The sequence below is a fragment of the Argentina silus genome (assembly GCF_951799395.1).
Source record: "Argentina silus genome assembly, chromosome: 8".
Taxonomy (NCBI): Eukaryota; Metazoa; Chordata; class Actinopteri; order Argentiniformes; family Argentinidae; genus Argentina; species Argentina silus.
The window spans coordinates 19,029,184-19,050,647 of record NC_139662.1 but is presented as its reverse complement, the minus strand read 5'-3'; the positions used below and the strand labels follow the sequence as shown (position 1 = coordinate 19,050,647).

The 21,464-nt window shown below is 46.8% G+C and overlaps 1 protein-coding gene across 2 annotated transcripts in view; it reads right to left on the bottom strand.

The window, feature by feature from the left end:
• scube3 (signal peptide, CUB domain, EGF-like 3) overlaps positions 1–21,464 on the bottom strand; it is a 75,104-nt gene that overhangs the window by 34,372 nt on the left and 19,268 nt on the right. For both annotated transcript variants that reach the window (XM_083674306.1, XM_083674307.1), the window contains exons 3-4: positions 19,016–19,141; positions 8,165–8,299 (exon numbers count right to left, since the gene is read on the bottom strand). In XM_083674306.1, the coding sequence (XP_083530432.1) occupies positions 8,165–8,299; positions 19,016–19,141 (261 nt within the window). The remainder of the gene's footprint in view (positions 1–8,164; positions 8,300–19,015; positions 19,142–21,464) is intronic.

The window sequence follows — 21,464 nt, the reverse complement described above, 5'->3', positions numbered from 1 at the left end:
ATCTAGTATTGATTTTAGGCTTTGGCTAGGTTTTGGCTAGGGCCTGCAGCTCATCGCCCTGTGTAGGAGGCAGGCGTGAATATGTCAGAGACTTCCATCCACAGAATACATCACTAGCCAAAATACAGAGGTTTCACTGCAAGGTGCAAACCACTAGTTATCCTCAAAAAGGATGGTGAGGTTACAGTTTGCAAAAAAGTACAGTGCGTTCGGAAAGTATTCAGACCCCTTCACTTTTTCCGCATTATGCTATGTTACAGCCTTATTCTGAAATGGATTACATTTTTTTTTTTCGTAGTGTCATATCCAAGAAGACTCGAGGCTGTAATCGCTGCCAAAGGTGCTTCAATAAAGTACTGAGTAAAGGGTCTGAATACTTATGTAAAAGGTGATATTTCAGTTTTTTATTTTTAATAAATTAGCAACAATTTCTAAAAACCTGTTTTCACTTTGTCATTGTGGGGTATTGTGTGTAGATTGATGAGGGAAAAAAAAATTAATCCATTTTAGAATAAGGCTGTAACATAACAAAATGTGGAAAAAGTGAAGGGGTCTGAATACTTTCCGAATGCACTGTACCTAAAAAGCCTGCAGCCTCTGGAAAAAAGGTCTTGTTCGCTGTCCCCGCAGACGCGTGCAGTGTGGGCTGCTAGGGACGATGGTTGTCGCCCTGACGTTATTTGTGTACATGAGAAATTATAAGACTTTTTATTTGTAGTTCCCCTGTTTCAGGGTACCCAAAAATGATGGCTATGCCTTCACATTTTTGTAAAGTTTTGTATCCCAAAAAAAATGTAGATTTCAAATATCAGACATACTGTGAAGTTTTAACGATCTCTATGTCAGTTAAAGGTATTATCTCAAAACTGTATAATATTCTTTCTAAAAACTGTGAAACACCGACTTGGCTATGTGGCAAGGCTGTGGGAGAAAGATTTAGGCATTCACTTTGACGACGGGTCTGGGATTGAGATCATTCCCCAGTGTTCATTTTCCATCAACAAGCACTAAAAAAAATCTAAGAAACTAGTTAGAAATCTCTTTATAGATTTTATTTTCCACCTTAGACTACATGATGCGTCTTGTGATTTGTCCCCAACTGTCAAAGATGTACGACTGAGGTAGGAACTCATACGCATCTGTTCTGGCATTGTGAAAAGTTGAAAGAGTTTTGATGTTTAACTCATGTTGCTACTAACATGATTATTCCTGGATTTGGATTCAGACGCCCGCCTTTATCTTCTCGCCTTTATCTTTTTAACTCGATGACTAATATTATATTGTTATATTATATTATACTTTATCCCCCTCCACTGTAATTATCTGTACTGTCAACCTGTCATTGACATTGTATATTGCCATTCCATTGCGTACATTGCTTCAACGCTGTTTATACTGCTTATACAGTTCATACTGTTCTATTTAGAATAAATAGAATAAAATAAAATAGAAGTAATAAAAAAAATATATATATATATATATATATATATTATTATTATTTTTATTTTTTATTACTTCTATTTTATTTTATTCTATTTATTCTACTCTGTGGCACTGTCACTTTTGCATTTCACTGTATACTTGTATGCACGTGACAAATAAAGAATCTTGAATCTTGAATCTTAACTCGATGCCTAATATTATATTGGATTCCTCAAAGATAAGTCTGTTGATCATAATCATAATTATTTTGGTAAAATGTATTCTGTTATCGTGGGAAAATTAGAACCCTCCCAACTTTAATATGTGGATATCTCAAACAGCAGATGTTTAGAGAAGACCATTTTTGATTTGCATAACCCACGTCATCATTTATTGAAAACCATGCCAGTTGGAGCAGCTAATTGCTAAAAAATTTCAACTAAGATGTATTCATAATATCAGTAATCCATTATTACCACTGAACGCTACTTTTTTAATTTCCTTTTTCTTTCTTTTTTTCTGTAGACACAGACACTTATATGCTGACACTCACTCTGCGGTGGTACAGGTAAGTTTAGGCGTGGGAGCTGAACCACGCAGTGGCCCAGACCCTCCACTGTCTCAGAAAAAAACAAAGGACGCTACCCTATTTAATAAAGAGATATGCCATTTCAAAGCCACATTCTTCCGGAAATCAAAGGGAAACCAGCTGAAAGCAGGCGTCTGTCTGAGAGGGGTTCAGACTGGCCCTCTGGGAAAAGCAATGACAGCGTTTCTTCAAGTGTTAGTGGAAAAACCCCACTGGCACTCAGCAGGTCGGGCCGGCCAGCTTAGAGATGGCCTTCAGCAAACCACCACTACGAAAAGAGATGCCCGCCCGCCACTAAAGAAGTATGGAGGATTCAGCAGCAGGGCAGCCAACATTTGCTAGAGCCCAAGCCACTGATGTATATATTTGTTCAAGCGTGGGGAGCCATGGGGCCTATGAAAGCCCCGTCTAGACAAAGAGGGGTAGCAACTGAAGGTAATTTAGAGAGGGAGAGAGGGATAGAGAGAGAGAGAGAGAGAGAAGGAGAGAGAGAGGGAGAGAGAGAGAAGGAGAGAGAGAGAGAAAGAGGAGAAAAGAAAGGGAGAGAGGAGAAAAGAAAGGGAGAGAGAGGGAGAGAGAGAGAGAGACAGAGAGAGAGAGGGGAGGACAGGGGGGTAGAGAGAGTGGAAAGAGAGAAAAGAGGAAAGGAAGGGTGTGAAAGGAGGGGGAGAGGAGAGGTGAGTGAGAGTGTGTGTCCCTTAGGTCTCGTAGAGGGACCGTCTTTGATGCCGGACTAATGGGTGAGACTTAATAGGTAGCCATGGGAGTGTGGGACGTTCCACACGGTCCACTTCCCCAGAATAGGAAAAGAGCCTAGTTATACGGTCGGTCTGCTGAGCAACGGAGCAGCCGCTCCTACACTTGTAAAAACAGCTCTGTGGCCAGCGGACAAGTCAGACAGCCAGGCAGGCCGGCGTGCTGAGACGCAGCGAGGGGAACAGGGAGGGAAGGGACACGACAAGCCCCACGCAGTAGGAGGACCCACAACCAGGCAGGAGAAACACACCATATAACGGTCATGGTCATACCACATAATGGTCGCACCTAAAAATGTACAGTGTCAGAATTCAACCACCAGTAATTACCCTTGATTTGAAGTCAACTGGCAAAATAATAATAATAATAATAATAATAATAATAACAACAACCTTAGAGTTATAGGCCACTGTGCCCTGTGTGATATATCCTTACCAGCACAAGCACCTGCTACACTATGTAATACAGACACATGAGATCATTAGCAGCTACTTTGTTAAGCCAGTGGGTTGCACTTATCCACTGGTGATAAAAGTATCTTTAAAGGGTTCACTGCCACTGCCTCTCCATCTCAATCTGTCTCATACTAAAAGAATGTGGTGGTGAAGAGGCAAAACCAACAGAGTATATGATGCCACCATGTGTAATGGATTTGATCACATTTATTGCAAAATTCCTTGGACGGCTACAGTTATGGCCAGCACATGAAATAGATGTCCTGAAGTGCACATGGCTCGTGTTCTGCATCCATAATAGAATGGATCTCAAAAACTATGCCTGAAGCTAAAGTAAATTAAAAACGCTTGTGTGTGTGTGTGTGTGTGTGTGTGTGTGTGTGTGTGTGTGTGTGTGTGTGTGTATGTGTTTGCGTGTGTGTATGTGTGTGTGTGTGTGTGTGTGTGTGTGTGTGTGTGTGTGTGTGTGTGTGCATTCATGTGTGTGTGTGTGTGTGTGTGTGTGTGTGTGCATTCATGTGTGTGTGTGTGTGTGTGTGTGCGTGTGTGTGCATTCGTGTGTGTGTGTGTGTGTGTGTGTGTGTGTATGTGTGTGTGTGACAGACAGAGAGAGAGACACCGCCAGCGAGCCTTGTTGCACAAGGGGCAACAACCCCCCTGGGAAGCTAATGAAAGTTCCAAACACAGGAAGTGGTTTTCAAAGACAAAGTAAACATTTCCTGGAATGGTAAAGTCATGCTCTAGAGAACGGGAAGAAATTATTAGTGGAATAATTCATTGTTGGTTGCCATGGTCAGGTGGCTGAATAGAGACGGCTAGATGAACTCGGCATGCATGAAAGACACGGCAAGCAGACGGTACTTGAAGCATATTTTGAGAACCAGGAAAATTGTAATGATATTTTCATTCTGTTCGTCATTATCAATGTATGTAGCTATGGCAACCATGGTTTGAAGGAACTATTGAACTATCTGAAGGAAAATTAAATACTAAAGTGGATGACACTCTAACCGCGACCTATAACTACAGTCCATTGATTAGTATCATTTTGCTGTAGGACATAGTTCAATCACACAGCTTTAAAGGCCATGTAAAACAAATCTCCCTGAGAAGGCCATGTAAAACACATCTCCCTGAGAAGGCCTTGTAAAACACATCTCTGCAGCCCTGAGATGATCTGCATTCACCACAGTGTGCTAGAGAGTGTGGGTTTAAGGGCTAATCTCTATTACACTGGTGTAATAACACAAGTTATTACTACAGAACTGTATGCAATTACAAAGCAGGTAGTAATTCGATAATGACAATCTAACGTTGCTAAGAACAGAGATTTACAGTTTTACTGTTGATGATGATGATGATGATGATGATGATGATGATGACGATGATGATAATGTAACTACACAGGAATATATAACCAAAGTGGAGTATATACTACTGTAGCATAGCTTTGCCTAGTGGACTTGTATGTGTAAAACTGAATTTCTTTCCTCGACAGAGAAAGAGCAACATATTGGTAAAGCATAACAACTTGTCAACTTGCCCACCCTGACAACACTGTTACGGCATACTATAGCTCCAACAGATATGAGTCTTTGTCCCACTCTATCATATTACTGTTGTGTCTAATGAATGTTGAAATATCAGCCGTTTGCCTGTTAAAGTACAGCTTGAAACTAAATACATGAACTTTCATAAGGGTCCATCAGCACACACCCTACAGTACTGTAGGTAATGCCATACCGGATATTTAAAAATGTACTGGACTAAAATTATAGATGTCTGAGTTGACTGAACACAGAATTCTGGGAGGGAGGAATTCCAATCTGCCGGACTCAGTCTCACGCACATGTGTGGGTAGCAGGGTCCCTGTGATCCCCCCGAACAAAAGACACAAAAAAAGACAATAAATCTAACGCAAAGGAGTGGAACCCTCCTTGACCAGAATGGCATTCCTATCAACCGCTAAGCACCTTGGCTAGCCTTTCAAAGGCTTTATTTCTTGACTAGGATCAATGTTTGGGCAGAATAAATGAACTGTTACATTCTGCCCTGCGAAACGATGGGAGCCTTCATTTGGGGGAGAGTTATTCCTGTTTAGGGGGGCAAGTCTAATAAGAGGCAGACCAGCAGCAGCCTTGTCATTAGCCGTTAAGACGGGCAGCCCCCTGCTGCCTAATTGGCCCAGCCGCTAGGCTAACAAGGGCTCACAGCCAGCAGGGGGAATTCACAGCCCGGTAGAGCCCAGCGCAGCGGTACGCTGGCCACCTCTGCTATGTCCCCCACACACACCCACACACCCACACACACACACACACAGACACACACACAGACACACACACAGACACACACACACACACACACACACACCCGACTCACCCAGGGAACACCTTATCCATCGATGAAAGAAATGGGAAGCTGATGTCTTTTTAATGAGGGTGATAAAACTCATGAGCTAACTGCACCCCAGGCTTAGCTGCTTTAAGAGGAGGGTTGGCAAGTTGGCGTATATGAAGAACTGAGAGTTTACCCCTGTAAGCAGACCGGGCAAGTACATTCCAACATATTTATTTCCATATTTGCTTTCTGACTTTGGTGTAGCCTCTGCCACTTAAACGTAATTTTTCAATAAGCGAGAATGGTTATGCTCTGGATGAGTCAGTGGTTATTGTCCAATAACTCGGTGCACCCACTTCCTCTCCGCTTCCATTCTCCTCCAGCACACACTGTTGTAATAACAGCAATAATAGTAAGCAGATGACTGTTGTTCCGAATGTTATTTTTTCAGAATAACGAAACAATGACAGGGCAGTGATCTGTTGAGTGAAGTTGTAGATTTATGGCAGCTTTAATTTCTGCATCCAAATGGAGCTCATCTGGAAGCAATAAAGCCAATATTAACATGAAAAATGGAAGATTAACAGGCACATTTATCAAGAGTGAGTGGGAGAGAAACAAGCCTGGCTAGACAGACCTGGACCGGGGGAACGTGTCTCTCGCAGCGCCCAGAGGGGCCGCTCTTTGAAACACACAATCCGGCCATTTGCTTCACTCAAATAACACGGTGCTTATGAAACGTAAACATTGACAGTTCACTAGGCCAGATTGATTTCATAAAACCAGGCTGTCCACCAAGATCCCTGGCTAGCCGCTCGAGTCCTACATATAGAAGTCTGAAACTAGACCCTGGGGTATGAGTGGTCAGTGTCCCCCCCCCCCAGGCAGTACAGTCAACGTGGATGAGTGAGGGACAGGTGGGAGAGGACATCCTGAGGAGAGAGCTGTGCCTTGCTGAACGACTCCCACTCCCACACAGAGACTGGAGACGTACAGACATATGTCTGCCTGCAGGTGCAGTCGAGGTAAGATAGTCGTACTGTCACTATCCCACCTTCCCTGAGACACAGCGTAACTAACACCCCTCAATCATCCACCCTCTGCCACCCTCTGGCACCCTCTGAGCTGTTCTGGTTTGGTAATCCACTTCAGGTGACTAGAAAACACTTCAGCTGGAAAGTGGCCACAATGGCTCTCTCATAATGCGCTTTATATATTTACATAATGAATGTGCTTTGATATTGATCAAATGAAAAACACTTGATTTATTATTATTATTATTATTATTATTATTATTATTATTATTATTATAAGAGAAATCTTGAGACAGATTCAATGAAAAAAACTCCTACACACTGAATATGTACCGCAGAGTAGGCCTACAGTACATGTCAATCAGTGGAGGCTGGTGGAGGTAGAAATCAGAGGATGGGCTCTTTGTAATGCATGGAATGAAATGGTATCAAACACACATGCACTTGGCTACTCCTGCAATGGTTTGATACCGTTCCTCATTCCATTCCATGCATTACAATGAGCCCGTCCTCAAATGTCAACCCCCACCAGCCTCCACTGATGTCAACGTCAGAGTCATAAGATCAACTCATTTACATTCATGGCATTCAGCAGACGCCTTAATCCAAAGCGACTTACAACAAATACATTTGTTTAAGTAAGTAACTTGAGAGAGAGAGAGAGAGAGAGAGAGAGAGAGAGAATTGTCCTGTATTGCTCATACAGTACAGTATGCTGGCCAGACTATAGTCATAACAACCAGGGCCTATCAGGACCATGCTTAATGTTGGTACTGGCAGATTCCATCATTGGTGTTGTTCCTCTGGCTTGTGTACGGCTACGAAGAGGTTGGCTCCACACGCCTCCTCCTGTCACGTCCCAATCCCACAGGAATGCACTAGAGACAAGAGGTGTTCCTGCCCCTGGCTACACCTTTAATCGTTTTCTCTCCTCTCACCCCCCCCCCCCCCCCCCCCCCCAGGACATTCTCATACCACTGATGCCTTCAAAAAAGCTGCCAGATCCAAGATTGGTTCAATTTGAATGGATAGAAAAAAATAATTAAAAAAAACAGCACGCAGCGTCTTTTCTAACCGCTCACTGTTACCTTTGTTCACCTCTGTTCGAGGCCTGTTAGGGCCGATCCTGCTCTCAAAGACCCAGTTTGATCCCCTTCAGTTCATCACACCAGCCACAAAAGACTCACGCCTACAGTGCTGCTGTATTACGGCTCATTAGGGCCTTTTGTCTTGTCAATCAATCCTCAGGTCAAAGGACATGGCTAATGTCTGTGTGTGTGTGTGTGTGCGCGCGTGCGTGTGTGCGCGCGTGTGTGTGTGTGTCTGTGTGTGTGTGTGTGCGTGCGTGTGTGTGTGTGTGTGTGTGTCTGTGTGTGTGTGTGTGTGTGTGTGTGTCTCTGTGTGCGTGTGTGTGTGTGTGTGTGCGCGTGCGTGTGTGTGTGTGTGTGTGTGTGTGTGTGTGTGTGTGTGTGTGTGTCTCTGTGTGTGTGTGTGTGTGTGTGTGTGTCTCTGTGTGCGCGTGCGTGTGTGTGTGTGTGTGTGTGTGTGTGTGTGTGTGTGTGCGCTCTAACCTTTGGGTCTCTGGATGCAGGTGTGCTGGTTGTCGCTGAGGAAGAAGCCTTCTCTGCAGCGGCACTCGTAGCTCCCCATCATGTTGACGCAGATCTGCTGGCATCCTCCATTGCCCTCTGAACACTCATCCACATCTGCCAGGAGGCACAAACAAAGACAAAATACCCACGCCATTAAAATCATTAAAAACACTTATCCAGAAAAGGAGAAGGCTCGCCGCTCTTACGAAACAATTACGGCAAGCTGGAGCAAATGGGACCCCTTCGGCCCTCACATACCTGTTAACGTAATTGTAATTTTACAAGGAAACAAATTTACTTTACAACGCTAAATAATTGCCGTGGTACGGTTGACACAGGAGTATACGAGCCTTGATTGTAATTTATTAGAAGAAGTGATGATACAAACAACGTTCATGTGGAAGCAGCGCATCGAGGGGTGTGGTTTTAGAGGGCAGAGGTCATAAAACATGAGGGGGGGAAGACTTGAGACAGTGGGAGACGATATGAGAGTCCGGTGAAGCCAGGGGGGGTTGTCTAAAGGTGTCTGGAGCAGGAGGTGGTGTGTCTCAGGTAACAGTTATCTGGCCTGGCAGACGACGGCCGGTTTGAGAGCCTCCAACTGTGCGGCACTAAGCCGTAAAAGTGCAACTGCGGCACAATCCTCCTGGCAGCAGTGTAACCTGACCCACCTGGGACAGAGTACCTGCTGATGATGAACGTCTGTCAGCCCCCTGACTGGAGGAATGTGTGGAGAGGGAGGGGGGAGGGGGGAGGGGAGGGTGAGGGGTAGAAAGCGGGCGAGAGAGAGAGAGAGAGAGACAAGGAAGGGGGCGAGGTGCGGGGGGACGGTGAAAGTGGAGAGAGAGAGACAGAGTAGGAAGGCGGAGATGTGGGAGGAGAGGTGGGAAGAGGAGTGGGGGGGGGGGCTAGGGAGAGAGACAGAGAAGGAAGAGAGGCGAGGGAGGAGTGGAGAGGGAATGGAGTGGGCAACCTCTTGAAACCATGTGAAGAGCACACAACAGCAGAGGCTGAACAGAGTTCAGGTTTCAGCCTAATAAGGGCGTATATAGTCTAATAAGGGAGTATACAGTATAATAAGGGTGTATACAGCCTAATAAGGGTGTATACAGCCTAATAAGGGTGTATACAGCCTAATAAGAGTGTATACAGCCTAATAAGGGTGTATACAGCCTAATAAGAGTGTATACAGCCTAATAAGGGTGTATACAGCCTAATAAGGGTGTATACAGCCTAATAAGGGTGTATACAGCCTAATAAGAGTGTATACAGCCTAATAAGAGTGTATACAGTATAATAAGAGTGTATACAGCCTAATAAGAGTGTATACAGCCTAATAAGGGTGTATACAGCCTAATAAGGGTGTATATAGTCTAATAAGGGTGTATACAGCCTAATAAGGGTGTATATAGTCTAATAAGGGTGTATATAGTCTAATAAGGGAGTATACAGCCTAATAAGGGAGTATACAGCCTAATAAGGGTGTATATAGTCTAATAAGGGTGTATACAGCCTAATAAGGGTGTATATAGTCTAATAAGGGAGTATACAGTATAATAAGGGTGTATACAGCCTAATAAGGGAGTATACAGCCTAATAAGGGTGTATATAGTCTAATAAGAGTGTATACAGCCTAATAAGGGTGTATACAGCCTCTTACCCTTACATGACTAAAGAGAGTAACTAATCATTAAGGACCATTCATTCATCTTTAAGGACTTTTTAATATGGAAGGTCCCCAGTGTCCCCTGTGCGTGACAGAGCTGTGACTCTGGAAGTGACTCCTACGTGCCTGCTCCTCCCCTGGAGACTGGCGCTCTGTCCTTCTCTACCCACCACGCTGGAACCTTATCCAGCTCCCTGCTCGACGCATCAATAATCCGCTGTATACACAAGGCTTTTTTTTAATAAACCGTCATGCGAAACTAATTTTCTGTCTATTTGTCCAGTCTGAGAAGGCCTCTGGATTAAGTTTCCTTTCTGGGGGATTCTCAGCCCAGAAGAGTTAGAAATTAAACTTCACTCTGTCCTCCTCAATTTCACACATGCACATGTACGTGCACACGTGTGCATGCAAGAACGACCACGCATGCATGCACACGCACACGCACGCACGCACACACGCACACACACACACACAAGATTCTTGGGGGGGGGGCGCAGGGGGCGTGATGTCAAAGTGGAACCTGACTAGACAGAAATCTCTAGGGTTGCTAAGTAGGTTAGTGGCGTGTGACCCTCACGACCCTCTCTGACTTGCCAAGTCTCGTCTGTGTTCTCACACTCCATCACCAGCGCTGCCTCGCTCCTCTCTAAACAATGTGTCATGTCACTCAAGCCCATTGGGAAAACATGAGCACTGCATCCAGGTGATGTATCGCCACGTCCTTGAAAGAGGGGCTAAGGAAAGTTAACATACTTCAGCAAGGACGGGCAGAAAGGTCAGCGAGGAAAGAGCCATTTCAGAATATGCTCCATTTGAGCAGAGCTGCTGCAATCAGTCCAGTCGGTGTGCATGGGTCTGCTTTGGCTTTGGCTTTGACTTGACAGTCTTTCTCCATCACGAGAGAGTGAGGGGCAGCAGTAACGCCTTTGAGCTTAGCTGCAAGGAACCTGCAGCTGCACCTTTGCAGATAAACTGTTTAAAACCAAACCGAAACCCCCATGACACATACACAACACGCACACACACAAAAACGCTCACGCGCATGCACGCACGCACGCACGTACGCACACATGCACACACGCACACACAGTCCCAATGCACTCGTCAACACACATGCATAAATACACACCAGATACTCAGTCAGCCTCAAAAAGAGAATTCTCTTTCCAAACCCCCAGCGCATCAATGAAGGTTTCATTTCCTGATTCCTTCATCCCACCAAATGAGGCGTCGCCTGTCAGTAGATCTCTCCTGTTCAAATAGCTCCTATAATTGCCTGTGTTGTGTGCTGGGCAAGGCTGGCGTCCAAAGCAAATATTTCCAAACGGAAAGGGGTTCCTGGCACGGCCAGGAGAAGTGCTCATGTTATTTGGACTTAAAGCGTTTTTAAAAAATTCTCTTGAGAGGATGGAAAAACGTCTTAATCAAGTTAAAAGGGCTGCCTCAGTTCTGAAAAATGAGCCATCTCTCAGCTCTATCCTCCTCTTCGCTCGCAGTAGAGAGAGAGGGAGAGAGAGAGAGAGAGAGAGAGAGAGAGAGAGAGGGGGGAAAGAGGGAAGGTTCAAACGGAGGGAGATTAAGAGATTGGTTGTGTTTGCAGAGGCCATGTCTGCTGGTTTCTCAGATAGCCTTGACTGTATATATAACATTTGGCCTTGCGCTGAGCTTCGGAGCCATGTAAACATGGCGGTTGAGTTACGGAAACTCCTCAACCCTGTATTTTGGAGAAGTGCTCAAGTCTTTTTTTTTTTTTAAAGGGTTCAGTGACTCTCGGGGCGTTTTATCACTGACCCAGCACCCAGGGTTTTGAGAGGGAAAAGGAGCAACATGTCTGCATCACCGTGCCGTCTCTGCCTCCCAGCGTCCTCCGAGCCAACAGACAGATCTGTCTTTGTGGTCCAGACAGGCCAGAGACATGGGGAGGTGAGCGGGGAGAGACCGTTGGTCTGTTTGTGCTTTTCATTTACAGAGGTTTAGGGCAACACACATCCTCTAATAAGGCAGCAAATAGAGCCCAGACACACAGGCAGTTAACTATGGCCTGTGCAGGGCCTGTAGGTGAACAGACATTAACTGGATAAACATCCCTTTTGGCTTCACTGAGGATCAGTAGGTGGGAGGAGGAGGTGGTGGGGGGTGGGGGGGGGGGGGGGGGGGGGGGGCACGGAGAGCTAGCCCAAATTAAAACAAGATCCTTTCTTTTTAAACAGGATTAGGGGATTTCCTCTTTCCTCTGCGTGGCTCCTGGAGTTCAATGACACACCGTGTATTTTTCCACCCACTTGAGAGAACGGTGAGTGGTGACCACGGTGCCAGGTCTGAGTGGAGCCTGAGAGGACAGAGTGCACACACACACACACACACACACACACACTCACACACACACACACACACACACACACACACACACACACCCACACACACCCACACACAGACACACACACACACACACACACACACACAGACACACACACACACACACACACACACGCCACGCGTAAACAAACACTCAGGGCTAATCAGACGCATGTCAGCAGGGGTTGCACAAGTTCACTCCATTCTGAGGGCGAGAGAATGAACTGTAGAGTCACTACTAAAGGCACTCCATACTGGAGCTAAGGCAATGCATTTACTATGTATTTACTATTTTTTTTTTTTTTTTTTTATTTAACCTTTACTTATAGAGGGGAAACAGACTGAGACCAATGCCTCATTTGCAGGTGCACTCTGTCAACAATAAGGACATTATACAGAATACATAGAATTAACATGAAGCTTTGAGTTACAAACACTTCATAGACTCTCAAATATGATTAATGATGTACTAATGGATGAACTAATGATGAACATTCTAATGCAAAAGGGATGAGTCCAGCCTGAAGGTTGAGATGTACAGGTCCAATACACTATTCCTCAGGTCAGCCTGACCACAACTTACATAAACAAACAAAACCTCTGCTTAGCATTTTGATTCCGATTATAGTTTTTATGCTCACAAACAAAGCTTACAAAGCTCTGATTGAAACGCCTCTTTCACTATACACTTGTCTCCCAGGTAACCGTTGTTGATAAATAATGCACAAACATGCTGAAGAATTCAGTCGGTGACTCAGTTATTTACTTCCTAAATGAAAAAGCATAAGCTTCGGTCATACCAAATAGTATGTCTCGTTTTTCTCCAAAACAAGTCTGGAAGTATTTTAAAAACAAACCCCAGGATGAGTGTTTGGGTGGACAGGCTTGTGCCAAAAAGAAGAGAGGCTCTGCGCTGACATCTGACGGCTCCATGTCTACTGGATGCTTACATCCGTAAACCCAATCTCAGGCTTGAATTTCCTCCAAAGCCACACCAGTCGGCTCAGCTGGAATTGTTCATTTCATGGTGGATGGGGCCGAACAATCCTGAGAGAGAGAGTGTTGAGACACTCTTCAGGAGCCAGCTAATGCACCCATCTCAAATCCCCTCCACCTCCACACAACTCATCACCACACCACACACCCCCCCCCTCCCCTCCTCCGCTGAACTGTGGAGCGGCCTCCTGCCCAAACCTGATCTGTGCATGTCACAACAACAGCAAAGTGATTGCACACTGGGGTGAGCAGGATATAAGGCCTATCTGCATCTGCCATTGGGAGTTGGGTGGAAGGAGGGGGGAAGGGGGAAGGGGTTGGGGGGTTATCACTAAGCTCCTGGAGAGCCTGGGCTGTCTGATTCATTTCCACCTGGATCATACTGGTGGAGTGGTAGCCTTAGCCTTCACACTGAGCCATGATAGGAATGGGGGTTAACACGATCATCATTATCCTGGCTCCCTCTCTCCCTACTCTGACAGCCAAGAGATGGATATGGCCATAGGGGAAAGGTCCAGGACAGAATCAAATGAAATCTGTGAGTGGTGGTAGGGGGATTATCATCGGCAACCTTTAAAGTGAAGCAAATGCACTTAAAAGTGTGCATCTAAGTGTGCTTCAAAGGCTAGAGCGAATCAACTTGGGGCTCTCTGACGACTGCACTTTCCCATCAGCCCCTGGTCAATAATACATCAGTCTAGATCCTCTGAGTTTGATTAGCCAGCCATACAACAAGATCCCTGGGGATTGGAGGTATAAAGGCCCAACTAAGCGATCACTCAAAGCTGTCACACTATATTGGGGGGACGGACGGACGGGGGGGGCCGGGGACAAAGCTTTTCCACTTATCAAGTTGGGCTGTTGCTATGGGATTAACATATCATTGAAAAACAAAATTGCAGACCTCATTGGTTTTAGGTTGAAATAGAGGAGCACTGCATTAGTACGAAAACGCCACACTCTTTACAGACAGAAATGGCATTAAATTGGATTCAATTGTGGATGGAAGGCCCCCTTGGATCAGTACAAACCCAATCACTGTCCATCAATACCAAAAAAAGGTGAACACGGTAGTGTAGCTGTGCGTGGCGTCTGAGACCTGGAGCTCTGCTCCTACCACTGACGGGCTGTTGCCAGGGAGAGAGAACGCTGCATGATGAATAAGTAAACAAGACACAACACAACAGCTCGTCTCAGGGCCGGAATCATCCCAACATGCAACATGCTCTGGAGACACAGCTGCCACACACCGCTGTCGGCTATTCTAGGTCTGCTTGTGTTTATCAAGAGGTGAGTCACGCACAGGATGGTGGTGGTGGTGTTGGTGGAGGTGTTGGTAGTGGTGGTGGAGGTGGTGGAGTTGGTGGTGGTGTTGGTGGGGGTGGGGGTGGTGTTGGTGGTTCGGGTTGGTGGTGGAGGTGGTTTGGGTTGGTGGTGGTGGAGGTGGTGTTGGTGGTGGTGTTGGTGGGGGTGGGGGTGGTGTTGGTGGTTCGGGTTGGTGGTGGAGGTGGTGGTGGAGGTGGTTTGGGTTGGTGGTGGTGGAGGTGGTGTTGGTGGTGGTGGAGGTGGTGGTGGTGGTGGTTGGGGTGGTGTTGATGGTGGTGGTGTTGATGGTGGTGGTGGTGGTTGGGGTTGGTGAGGATTGGAGTTGGTCGCGGAGGTGGTGGTGGTGGGTACTAGCAAGACGAGGTCTTGGCAAAGAACACAGGGCATCTGCATTTTGGTCAATGTTGGACAGTTCTGTAATGTGATCCTCTGTAACGTTCCTCTGCTGGGGCCAAAGGTTAGAGAAGATGTGATTTGTGGTTGGGAGGCCATAAATCCATCATCGTGTGTTTGTACAGATGTGAATGATATTTGCCACCACGCAGCATATTTGAGCAATTCCACCGGACCGTACCAGTGATAAGAAGGAATTTGGGTTTGTAAAGAAGCAAAAACAAAACACACAGCTCATAAATGTGTACCTTAGTGGGGATAAACGAACAGCCCGCATCTGCTTTCCATTGTTAGGACGATGTGTGTTTTGGATTCAATTCATATTGAGATTTTCTTTCTCTACTTTATGAGTTAAGACCCTAAATCTCCATTTTGGTCCGCTCACCATTATGAATAAGGTGTGGTGATTCATGTCAATGAATGATACATGGAAAATATATCCATATAGTCTTCAAGACCTCAGAAGAAGTCATTCTACTCATAAAAAATTAAAATTAAATTGTTCATGCCTCACTTCCTCACTGCGATGTGCGCTGACACCGAGATCTTGAGACATAAGTGGCTACAATCTCGCTCCATGAGGTAAATTATACAGTGTGTGACATCGTACTCCACACAGACAGATTCACTCTGACACGGCATTGCTTCCATCTTGCTGACTTCCTGATGTCTTTGTGAGGCGTACTGTAGGGCCATTCAGGGGAGACGACAGAAACCTGAGTATCCCGGTGAGGCTACGGTTTACGCTTCGCCGCCCGCCTGCCGCTACCGCCCAACATCATAAACACTGCCAACACCGGCAATTACCAGGAGTCGTGTGGCGTGTGCAGCAAGGATCCAGGAGAACGCCGCGTATCACTGGCCCCTGGCCTGATGGACTACAATCAGTGTTGTCCCCCTGCTGGTGAGGGCAGGGAAGTGCCTGAGAGGGCAATGTGAGAGGAGGGATGGAGGGCAGAGGGTGAACACCACTGAGGAGGTGGGTGAACATCAGAGCCAGACGCAGCATTTCAAAACATGAGTGTCACGTGTTTGATACCATTCCTCATTCAATTTCATGCATTACAATAAGCCAGTCCTCCGATTCCTACCTCCACCAGCCTCCACTGCTATAATATATATATATATATATATATATATATATATATATATATATATATATATATATATATATATATATATATATATATACACACACACTTCGGTATGGAGCACTGCTAACTTAATACACTGTAAAACCATGGGCAGGGTGAAAGTGCCATGGCCTGATGTGAACTTTGGAGGGATCAGGTGATCAGGTGATCAGGTTTTTATCTTTTCTGATTGCAGGGTCTCATCAGTCCTGTCCAGGTGTCTGGTCCCCAACTCCTCTAGCAGGGCTCTGCTGGGTCTGCTGGGTCTGCTGGGTCTGCCTCCCCCCTCCACACACTCACACCCCCCTGGTCACCAGCTGTTCAGACACTCCACTTACAGGCCATTCTGATCTCGGGGGCTAAAGGCGCTTAAACCTGGATGGAGCTGGAGCCCGAACATGAAACCCCAGCAAATGCCTCTTCCTCTCTTGCCTCTGTGGTGAGGATTATTCACTTAGTATTCTGGAGGAGGGACAGAACGGATAATACGTTTTTCTCTTCAAATCCTCAAGGTTCTCCTCCAACCCAGAAGGACAGTTGAATACCATCTAAGGAAAGATAGTCTGTACTTGGGGGCTCGAAGCCCTCTCAGCACTATTGCTGAATGGTATTCCACTTCTCAATAGAGTTTTACCCTCACAAAAGAAGGGTTTTTGTACTGATTATGCCCTTTGTTCCACATTCAATGTCCTATAATCTCTGTGCTCGAATGAGTGTTTGTGTTAAAGAAGGAGAAGTGATTTGCAGATTCTACGATGATTCATCTGCTTGTTATTCATGTCTGTGGGGGCATATCATGACTCAAAGAGTTTGAGGAGACAAGACTTTTACATCAAAAAGGCGCTGAGAGTAGGAGGTTACGGGGCTGGGAGAAGAAGAGAAATGACCGGCTTGGATTTCACTGCCTTCGGCCAACAGGTCATCTGTGAAGAACACCGAAGAAGAACCGTGGCAGAAGTGGGAGACACACAGAACAAATACACACATATACATGGACACACAATCAAAACAACACACACACACACACACACACACACACACACACACACACACACACACACACACACACACACACACACACACACACACACACACACACACACAGGGAAGCCCATAGAGACCTGGTGAGAATTGTTGTATGGATGAATTCAAATTGTGTGTGTGTCTGTATGTGTGTGTGTGTGTGTGTGTGTGGGGGGGGGGTGCATGTGTGCGTGTGTGTGTGTGTGTGTGTGTGTGTGTGTAAATGGGTGATAGGATATATCAAAGAGATTGATGGAGGCCTGACTATTTTCAGAGGCAGCAGCCCCACAACCACAGATACTCCAATTACACACCTGCATGCAAGGCAGCAACTCATCCGCAGCACAGCAAATGATCCACACACATCTAAATGGCCTTGCTAAATGGCTTGGAAAATAACCCTGCCTCAGACTGTGCATGTGTGTGTGTGTGTGTGTGTGTGTGTGTGTGTGTGTGTGTGTGTGATAGTGAGAGTGTGTGTGTGTGTATGTGTGTGTGTGTGTATGTGTGTGTGTGTGTGTGTGTGTGTGTGTGTGTATGTGTGTGTGTGATAGTGAGAGTGTGTGTGTGAGTGTATGTGTGTGTGTGTGTATGTGTGTGTGTGTGTGTGTGTGTGTGTGTGAGTGAGTGAAAAAAAAGTAAGTGAAAAAAATGAAAGCGATTGTACAACAATGCCAGGGAGACAAGGGCACTAACAAGTCTGTGCATGTTTATCAATCTCTAAAGGGGCGGTCTGCTACCTTCAGCTCTCTAAGTGCACGCAAAATTGATATGAGTAGTTTTGATACGAGATGTTTTGTGCCCACGTATCAAGTGCTGATAAGAACTGCTGAATAGATTATGCAACAAAGCCGTATGTCATCACATAACCTGAGAGACGAGGGTAGTTGTACTCAATGGTGCTCACTTATGGTCAGTTCACAGCAACAAACAACATGAAAGGTTTCGATGTCAATTTAAACGCTTCATGCTGAGGTTCCAGACCAACAGGGAGACCAGCTCTGTGGACAAGCCAGGTTTGACTTTGGGGTTTGGACTGGAGCAGAGGAAGACAGACTGTGGGAGGGGAAGTGGGGGAGAGAGAGAGAGAGAGAGAGAGGGAGGGAGAGAGAGAGAGAGAGAGAGGGAGAGAGAGAGAGAGAGGGAGGGAGAGAGAGAGAGAGAGAGAAAGAGAGAGAGGGGGGGGGGGTGGCTATGTTTAGCATCTCCTACTAAGAACAGACTGAGCAGACTTTCCCTTCATTTTGTAACCTTTTAAGTTGAATGTGAGCTCCAAGGGGCTAATACGAATGGCACACTGGTGTAATATTAAACCATGGGAAAGAACGGTCCACTGACGGCTCACTCAGAGCCCCGAGACCAGGGTCAAGCTCTTCATAAATTCACCCCCCTTTTGCCAGACTTGTTTAAAATACAGGCTTTTTTCACGTGTGTGAATCACAGAAATCGTGAGCGTCTACAGTACCTGCTACATGGAGTAAGGAAATAGCTGCCAAATGTGAACTAGAGTCGTCGTCTAAAGATCAAACATTAGCCCTGAAAAAGACATTATCCCACCCAGAACCCTTTCCTGGGGTGTGATGGACATCCACACTGGAGGGATAAGTTATGCAACAACACGAATTATGTAAAGTTCAATACTTATGACTTGGACATATGCGGTTCAATAGACACCGGGCGTTCCCTATAGAGGCACCTTCTGTACTGCCGTGCTCTCTCCTTATGTCCTCCAACGCCTTGGCTCAAAGGACAACAAGGTCATCAGCTGTTCTCACACACACACACACACACACACACACACACACACACACACACATACACACGTGTGCACGCACACACACACACACACACACACACACACAAAACACACACACACACACACACACACACACACACACACACACACACACATCACACACATCACACACTCACACTCACCTAGGCAATTGTGTCCGTCGTGCGCCAGGCGGAAGCCGTCGTAGCATGTGCATCTGTAGTTCCCCGGGATGTTGATGCAGTCATGGACACAGCCACCATTGTACTCTGTGGCACACTCGTCTAGGTCTGTAGGAGGAGGTAGAGGGACAGGTTAACAGAGGGGTAGGCAGGTTAACAGAGGGGTAGGCAGGTTAACAGAGGGGTAGGCAGGTTAACAGAGGGGTAGACAGGTTAACAGAGGGGTAGGCAGGTTAACAGAGGGGTAGGCAGGTTAAGGGATGCAGCTAACGGCTCAGTGCTAAGTTGCTCTACACGTGTGTAATAACAACATGTTATTATTGTGCTTTAACAATTCCATTGTAACTCCAAATGAATGGAGTTGAGAGGTTTTTTTTGTTATTACACAAGCGCAATAAGGGACAGTCCCTAATCCACAAGTAACAAAAAAAAACACTTGACTTTAATGCTACACAACTGTTATGTAATTACTAAAATATTATGTAACATTACGTGTTATGTACTATTATGTGGACGGCAGAGAGGAGACTATAAGTACAGATGGTAGAAGGGATTGCGGCCGCAGAGACACCAGGGACATGACGGGTGGCCGGTGAGAGACTGAGAGAGAGCAGAGGGCATGAGGAACACTGAGGAGAAGCAGACATGCAGCTGAAACAACAGTTCAGAGTGCAGAGTGGAGGGGAGAGGAGAGGAGGGGAGGGGAGGGGGGAGGAGAGGAGGGGAGGAAAGGGAAGGGGAGAAGAGAGGAGGGGAGGGGAGGGGGGAGGAGAGGAGGGGAGGGGAGGGGGGAGGAGAGGAGGGGAGGGGAGGGGAGAAGAGAGGAGGGGAGGAAAGGGAAGGGGAGAAGAGAGGAGGGGAGGGAAGGGAAGGGGAGAGAAGGGGAGGGGAGGGGAGAGGAGATGAGGGGAAAGGAGAGGAGGGGGGGAGGAGAGGACAGGAGGGAAGGGGGGTAGGGGGGGAGGGGGAGGGGGAGAGGAGGGGATGGGAGGGGATGGGAGACTAGAGGAATAGGAGAGGAGAGAAGAGGAGAGGAGGAGAAGAGAGGAATAGGAAAGGAGAGGAGAGGGGAAGAGAAGTGGAGTGGTCTGCCGTGGAGGTCGCCACAGAGGCCAGAGCCGTGCTGTAACTAATGATGCACAGACCAGGCAGTCGTGAAGATGCAGCCCATGTCCTCTCATTTAATGGCCCATTTAGACCCAATGATCCGGGTCACTCTTCTCTTCTTTGTACACGGAGCTGCCTGAGCTCAGGGCTTAATTTGACTCGACAGCAGTGGGATGAGACTGGAGCAGCGCACTCTCACTGTCCCTGACCTGCCGTACCACTCCCTGAGCTGCTGTACCTCTCCCTGAGCTGCTGTACCACTCCCTCCCTGAGCTGCTGTACCACTCCCTGAGCTGCTGTACCACTCCCTGAGCTGCTGTACCACTCCCTGAGCTGCTGTACCACTCCCTGAGCTGCTGCTGTACCTCTCCCTGTGCTGCTGTACCACTCCCTGTGCTGCTGTACCTCTCCCTGAGCTGCTGTACCACTCCCTGAGCCGCTGTACCACTCCCTGAGCCGCTGTACCTCTCCCTGAGCTGCTGTACCACTCCCTGAGCCGCTGTACCACTCCCTGAGCTGCTGTACCACTCCAGGAGCTGCTGGTACAACATTCTACGGCCCTCACAACACACGGGAGATACACTCACAACCGTCTCTGCAACGTTCTACGGCTCCCATAGAACACCGTAGCACACAGGAGGTACACTAGCTAACAAACCGTCTCTACGACATTCCAAGGCTCCCATAGCGCACAAGACATACACTCACAACAGGTGGATCGGTGAGGTAAAACCAAGCAATGCTGAGAGAGAACTGAAGTAGACTAGTAGAATAGAGTAAGGGAGAGGTGTCAATGATGTCTGTAGACAGGGGGGTTTAGGGGCAGCGACCGGGGCACGGTGTCCTCAGTAATTCCCCAGCTGAGGAACAGATTGAGTGGACTGAATTGTTCTGAATCAGACTGTCACAGTCTCCTTCTCTGACGACCTTGCTGGCATCCTGACAAGGTGTGTGTGTCTGTGTGTGTGTGTGTGTGTGTGTGTGTGTGTGTGTTCTCATTGGCATACTGACAAAGTGTGTGTGCGTGTGTGCGTGTGTGTGTGTGTGTGTGTGTGTGTGTGTGTCTGTGTGTGTGTTCTCACTGGCATACTGACAAGGTGTGCGCCAGACTAGTGTCTACCAGCCTGCCTGGGGGAAGCCAGGCTGAAACCCTCACCGACCATCGTGTGTGTGTGTGTGTGTGTGTGTGTGTGTGTGTGTGTGTCTGTCTGTATCTGTGTGTGTGTGTCTGTGTCTGTGTGTACGTGTGTTTGTGCGTTGCGTGTGGAGTCTGGAGTGCGAGAGTCATTAGAATCATATTGTTTCCACATCATTACAGACATAA